This window comes from Rhinopithecus bieti, unplaced genomic scaffold, assembly GCF_001698545.2.
Source record: "Rhinopithecus bieti isolate Rb0 unplaced genomic scaffold, ASM169854v2 scaffold_78647, whole genome shotgun sequence".
Lineage (NCBI taxonomy): Eukaryota > Metazoa > Chordata > Mammalia > Primates > Cercopithecidae > Rhinopithecus > Rhinopithecus bieti.
In genome coordinates, this window is record NW_016828792.1 from 1 (window position 1) to 6,638 (window position 6,638).

The following is a 6,638-nucleotide window of genomic DNA, read 5'->3' on the forward strand; positions in this document are numbered from 1 at the left end:
GGGGCCCAGAGCCTACATTTCGTTTTTTGTTTCTTCTTTCTTTTCTTTTCTTTTGAGACGGAGTCTCACTCCATCGCCAGGCTGGAGTGCAGAGGTGCGATCTTGGTTCACTGCAACTTCCGCCTCACAGGTTGGAGCGATTCTCTAGCCTCAGCCTCCCGAGTAGCTGGGATTACAGGCACGCACCACATGCCCAGCTGATTTTTTTTTTTTTAATTTTTTTAATTTTTTATTTTTAGTAGAGACAGGGCTTCACCATGTTGGCCAGGATGGTCTCTATCTCTTGACCTCGTGATCCGTCCGCCTCGGCCTCCCAAAGTGCTGGGATTACAGGTGTGAGCCACCACGCCGGGCCAGAAGACGCATTTCTAACAAGCTCCCCCAAATGACTCTGATGTCTTGCACCCATACTTGAATGGGTATTGGTTGAGAGCCTTGTTCTCCAGCTCTCCGCTCTGTTAAATGGACATACTGATACTTCCTTCACAATAAAAGAGATGTCTGTAAAAGCCTGTTTCCGCAATGCACTTGCTAATGCTCTTCCCGCCCCTTCCCCTCTTCCCCCCTTTCCCCTATACCAAGGTGAAGAGCTTTTATTATTCACTTGATTTTGTACCCAGTTCGTGTTTAATGCACCTGGCCTAAGATGCAGCGTTGAGCCCAGGGAGAAGGGAAGGGTTGGGGGAGGAAGAAAGAGTCGCAAATTCCCTGGTAACGGGCAGATTGGCTCCATCGGTCTAATCAAGCTGCACTTGACGCTCCGCGGGCCTGCTGCGCCCCCACCCCCTCGGGCGAAAACTCGCCTCTGCCCAAGGCTGTGCGGGGCGTCCGCCCCCGCACTTCGCTGATTGGCCGCACTGGCCTGCTCGTCACGCTCTTTTGTCTCAGCTGGCAGAGGATAAAAGCCGCCGCGGCTGCCTTAGGAACCGCGCTGTCTCGTCTCGGCTACCCCTGGTTGGGCGGCCCTGCGAAGCAGCTCCTTCGGGGCAGCCCCTGGTAGCTTAGCGGCCCAGGAGGCTTCAATTCTTTGCCCCCTGCAGGGCGGAGGAGACCAGAAGGCGGAATCTACAGCTGGCGACGCGGGAGCATCAGCTGCCCACCAGTGGAGCACAGGTAAAGAAGCGGGGTGCGATTGCCAGGCGGGGAGAGGGGTGGGGGAAGACCCACCAGTACTGGGCGGCTCCCCGCTTGGAGAATCGGTGAATGCGAGGCAGGGGTAGGAGTACTCTCGTGGCCCGGCTGCGCTGAGGGAGGAGGTGGGGTTCACCTGGATACTGCGGACTGGGTAGGATTTGCCTGGATTTGGGGGTGGGGGGAGAGGCGAGGGGTAGCGGAGGGGCAAGTGGTAGCGGCGTCGGGGGGGTGGGTAGGAATCTCAAGCTGTTTGCTTCGAACCTCCTTTGCATCTACTCATCTCTTTCTGGGAGGAATATGTGGGTGGGTGTGTCCAACTCCTATTCCCTTTCTCCGTGGCAGGCCATCAAAGCCGCATCTGAACTTGAATTCTGTGCAGCTGATTGCAGAGCTGGTAGGCCGACGGCTTCCTGGGGAGATGTAATGCTGGGGTGGGGGGCTGGTCTCTGGCTTATAGTCAGGAGGGGCAGAGAGGATTTTCGCCTGGCAACAGCGGAGGTTGTGGGTAGCAGGATGACGGGTGAAGCTGCTTCTAACCCTTCCCTTCTCTGGCCTTCTCCGCTGTGGCGCAATCTTGAAACCTCGAGGACCCGGATCTGCGACCCCCTGTGGACAGAGGTTGACCGTACCCGGAGAGGAGCTTTCCCACGGACGGCACTGGTTGCAGAGGCTGGAAATGAAATAAAGGCGCGCTCTTGTTTCAGAGTTCGTGTAAGAATCTGAGAAATAACGAGGGAGACGGGGTGGGGGGCACTTTGAGAAGGGGTGTGGTTGAGACCAGAGACCATGAGGTTAATGAGATCTTATTTCCACAAATCTGCGATCATTGTACTCTATTTGGAGAGCCCAATATCAGCTCCAGACACTGCTACACCTAGAATTTGAAGCAACAGTTGCCCTCCCTATTGGAGGACTGGTGGGAGGGATGGATGTGGCTGCAAAAAGCACCTTGCTAGCACGCAGGCATCGGGTAGCTCTGGGAGATTGTAAGTGCCAGTCTCCTACAAGATTATTTTTAGGGTAGTGGGCAAATGTAAAATGTACTGCAGGATATTCAGGTAGGGAGAGAATGCAGCTGCAGCCCGCTCCCTTATTAACCAGCCCCCCTTTCTTTTTTACAGCCCCTGCTGAGATAGGAAGGCAGAGCCACCCCTCTCCTCTCCCACCTGCAGATTAAGCTTTTCTAAAAAGTCTAGGCATCTTATATTCAGATACCCTATCGTCGTCAGTCATGGCTAGCATCATTGCACGTGTCGGTAACAGCCGGCGGCAGAACGCACCCTTGCCGCCTTGGGCCCATTCCATGCTGAGGTCCCTGGGGAGAAGTCTCGGTCCTATAATGGCCAGCATGGCAGACAGAAACATGAAGTTGTTCTCGGGGAGGGTGGTGCCAGCCCAGGGGGAAGAAACCTTTGAAAACTGGCTGACCCAAGTCAATGGAGTCCTGCCAGATTGGAGTATGTCTGAGGAGGAAAAGCTCAAGCGCTTGATGAAAACCCTTAGGGGCCCTGCCCGCGAGGTCATGCGTGTGCTTCAGGCGACCAACCCTAACCTAAGTGTGGCAGATTTCTTGCGAGCCATGAAATTGGTGTTTGGGGAGTCTGAAAGCAGTGTGACTGCCCATGGTAAATTTTTTAACACCTTACAAGCTCAAGGGGAGAAAACCTCCCTTTACGTGATCCGTTTAGAGGTGCAGCTCCAGAACGCTATTCAGGCAGGCATCATAGCTGAGAAAGATGCAAACCGGACTCGCTTGCAGCAGCTCCTTTTAGGCGGTGAGCTGAGTAGGGACCTCCGACTCAGACTTAAGGATTTTCTCAGGATGTATGCAAATGAGCAGGAGCGGCTTCCCAGTTTTCTGGAGTTAATCAGAATGGTAAGGGAGGAAGAGGATTGGGATGATGCTTTTATTAGACGGAAGAGGCCAAAAAGGTCTGAGTCAATGGTGGAGAGGGCAGTCAGCCCTGTGGCATTTCAGGGCTCCCCACCGATAGTGATCGACAGTGCTGACTGCAATGTAATAGAGATAGATGATACCCTCGACGACTCCGATGAGGATGTGATCCTGGTGGAGTCTCAGGACCCTCCACTTTCATCCTGGGGTGCCCCTCCCCTCAGAGACAGGGCCAGACCTCAGGATGAAGTGCTGGTCATTGATTCCCCCCACAGTTCCAGGGCTCAGTTTCCTTCCACCAGTGGTGGTTCTGGCTATAAGAATAATGGTCCCGGGGAGATGCGTAGAGCCAGGAAGCGAAAACACACAGTCCGCTGTTCCTATTGTGGTGAGGAGGGCCACTCAAAAGAAACCTGTGACAACGAGAGTGACAAGGCCCAGGTTTTTGAGAATTTGATCATCACCCTGCAGGAGCTGACCCATACCGAGATGGAGAGGTCAAGAGGGTTCCCTGGCGAATACATTGACTTCTCTGAGCCACTCTAAGGGACCAGCCCCCAGGTTTCAGTGAACCCTTACCTATATTCAGCATCCAGTAGTGGGAAAACTGGGGTGGGGTGGGGGCGGGGCTTCTAACTGCATGAATTAATCCACAAAGTGGCTATCTTTTGGGGTGGAGGAGAAAGGGTCTTGGATACCAGCACATTGGAGGGAAGATAGCCTGACCTCTGTCCTTGCTCCTTCTCCCTGCAGCCTACGGGTCTGTTTTCTGTGTGTGCCCATTTCCTTGACAGCTTTATTTTTTGTGAAAGTGGTGTAATTTATTGTTAAATCTTTGAACAATAAAAAAGTACAAAAAGTGAAGTACAAATTACCCAAATCTCTCCACCCTTATGTAATCATTGTCAACCCTTTGATGAGTGCCCTTCTAGACATTTCCCTATACCTATGTACCCAGATAGATATATGTATAGATAAAAGTGATGAAATATAAGTGCTGTTCTATACTCTGTATTTTTTCACCAAACAATATATGTTGTGAGCTTCTTTCTATGTCAATAAATATATATATCAGCATCTACCTTATTGTGTCTGTGCTGTTATTTTAGGAAGAAGTAAAAAAATACATAGTAAACTGTAAAGGGGGTTGTACTCTGAGGTGGAGTTTTTAATCAACCGCATTTTGCAGATTAAAAAAAAAAAGAAATGGGCTGAGAATATTTCCCAAAGGTAAAAGGACAGAGTCCCCTTACCACAACTAACCTGTCCCTTTGCTCAGAGAGTCAAATTGTGACACCCACTTGTTGACAAAACACCAGTGCTTTCTTCTCTGATATACTCAGGTGTCTGATGGGACGGGGGAGTCTGGTGCTGGGGTAATAGCCCAATATGGGGATTCCAGGGGCTCCATTTCTGTTCACTTTGGGGATGGGCAGTTCTCCTTCATCTGGGCAGATTCCTTAGATCATTGTTGCTGTTGCTGCCTCTGGACAACGTCCTGGTCACAACAAGGAATCTCTCCTGTGGGCTGACACCACCTTCTGCCCCCTCCCCAATTAAGGAAAAGAGAGCAGCCACTCACGGGAGCTCAGCATTAGCAGGCTCAGCTCCTGAGGGTGTGGAACCTCCCCCTGTAAACTCTGAAGCTATGTGCTAGAGGACACCAGCACCCCACGGACTCCAAATTAGCTTGGGAGGCACGAAAAGCAATATATTTGCTGGGGCATGTGAAGGAACATGGGAATTGGAAAGCCAGGAAGCTCTGCACTCTTTGTGAGCAGAGCCAAGGGCATTCATGGGAGAGGGAGAGAAAAGAGGGACCACCTCCTTGTCTCATCCTGGAGGGTGATAAAAGAGGACTTGTGTGTGACCTCAGGCCCCAAAGGTCCCTATGTTTCTTGTAGGTGCCTAGGTCCCCATTTTTGCTAGCAGGACAAGGCTGGGGAGTGGGGTGGAGATTGTTGCACTTAAGGCAGGGGTCGAGTGTGAAATGAATATGCAGATTTGGGACCCTCAGGGAGTCTGCCCTGCCGGAAATAGGGGCTCCACGGAGCTGGGAGGATAGAGTATGCAGCAGTGAGTGCTGGTGTGTCGGGGAGAAGCACAGGGCTGGATAGGCAGGGGAGAGGAGAGAGTGCTGTGACCAGTCAATTCACAACTACATTGACTGGGACAGGGAGCCTGGGAGATATCATAGACCCTAGGGTTTCGAACGGTCTCTGGGCTGTGCTGTACCAGAAATGGCTCAGGTTGAAGGTCCCATGGAGGGGTATTGGGGTTCTGATTATGTTGGCAGTTGATGGCCCACTCAGTGGGGACAAAGTGGGTTCAGGCTGAGGCCCCGAGGAAGGAGTGGTAGCCAGGCACTACAAGAAGTCTTCCCTGGGATGCCATGCCAAGAACCTGGCGTGAAGTGCTTCTCTTTCTCAGCTACTCCCTGGCTTATGGCCCCTGCTCCACTCATGACCCCACCATTTGACCTTACAACCACCACCCCACTGCCCTCCTGGAGCCACATACAGCTGCTGGGGGAGGGTGTGGAGGCTCAGTCTCTTGTGCTCTGCCCAGTCTCCCTTCCCTTCTCCCCACAGCATTCAATGTTTACCTTAAGCCTCAGCCTCCTTTACCCTCATGGCCAAAAGGAGACTGGGAGGGCCCTTCTGCCTCTGACCCTTTTTATTTGAGACAGAGTCTCACTCTGTCGCCCAGGCTGGAGTGCAGTGGCACGATCTCGGCTCATCACAACCTCCGCCTCCTGGGTTCAAGCGATTCCTTTGCCTCAGCCTCCCAAGTAGCTGGTATTATAGACGAACGCCATTGTGCCTGGCTAATTTTTGTAGTTTTAGTAGAGATGGGGTTTTGCCATGTTGGCCAGGCTGGTCTTGAACTCCTAACTTCAGGTGATCTGCCCACCTCAGCCTCCCAAAGTGCTGGGATTACAGGTGTGAGCCACCACGCCAGGCCTCAGCTTCTGACCCTTTAGCTGAACAAAAACTGAGTCAGGAGCAAAGACTCAAGAAGGCCACTCCTTGCATCCTTCTGGGGCATCTCTGGGCCCCTGGCAGCAATCTCAGTCTCTCCAGAGCCAAGAGGGACTCTTTGTGCACCCCCAGATAGGAGGCAGCTCCACCTAGGCCTCCAAAGCCAAAGAAGCCCCCAACACTCTCCAGCTTGCATAGAGTTTAACCCTTAATTCCTCCCTAAATCTACTCCTGGGTGATATCTACCCTTCTCATCTAGTCCAGATTCAAATATTGTTCCATTTCCTGCTTACACTTGTTGAGTGATTTGTCCAAAGACACAGATTATGCTGCTATTTCTTTCTATTACCAGGGGGAGTAGAAAATGAAAAGAAAAATGAATAAATCCTATCCATACCACTACCTTTCCTTTCACTGGAGTGAGCTTGGATGTCTAGTACAGACTACTGCTTTCACTGCTTTGAAAACCTGTTTTGTGACTCATCCCCTTTCACCCTCCCCCCCACTTTTTTTTTTTTTTAACTTTGTGTGACACTGGCTTTTAGTTTATTCAAGAAATATGCATTCTTCCTAACCGGATACCTGGGCATTCAGATCAAATGAATAGAGTTACCTAAAAGGCTGTTAGA

General features: G+C 51.5%; 1 protein-coding gene across 1 annotated transcript; it reads left to right on the forward strand.

Moving 5' to 3' along the window:
* The first annotated feature begins 846 nt into the window (after positions 1 to 846).
* LOC108523839 (zinc finger CCHC domain-containing protein 12) lies at positions 847 to 4,108 on the forward strand. Its single transcript, XM_017864613.1, has 4 exons — positions 847 to 1,113; positions 1,477 to 1,528; positions 1,722 to 1,845; positions 2,256 to 4,108. The coding sequence occupies exon 4, from the start codon at positions 2,366 to 2,368 to the stop codon at positions 3,572 to 3,574; it is 1,209 nt and encodes a 402-aa protein (XP_017720102.1). The 5' UTR covers positions 847 to 1,113; positions 1,477 to 1,528; positions 1,722 to 1,845; positions 2,256 to 2,365; the 3' UTR covers positions 3,575 to 4,108.
* The last annotated feature ends 2,530 nt before the right edge of the window (positions 4,109 to 6,638 follow it).

Bases quoted from the DNA above. Each gene is read 5' to 3' on its own strand.
- LOC108523839 (XM_017864613.1), top strand. From the start codon at position 2,366: ATGGCTAGCATCATTGCACGTGTCGGTAACAGCCGGCGGCAGAACGCA.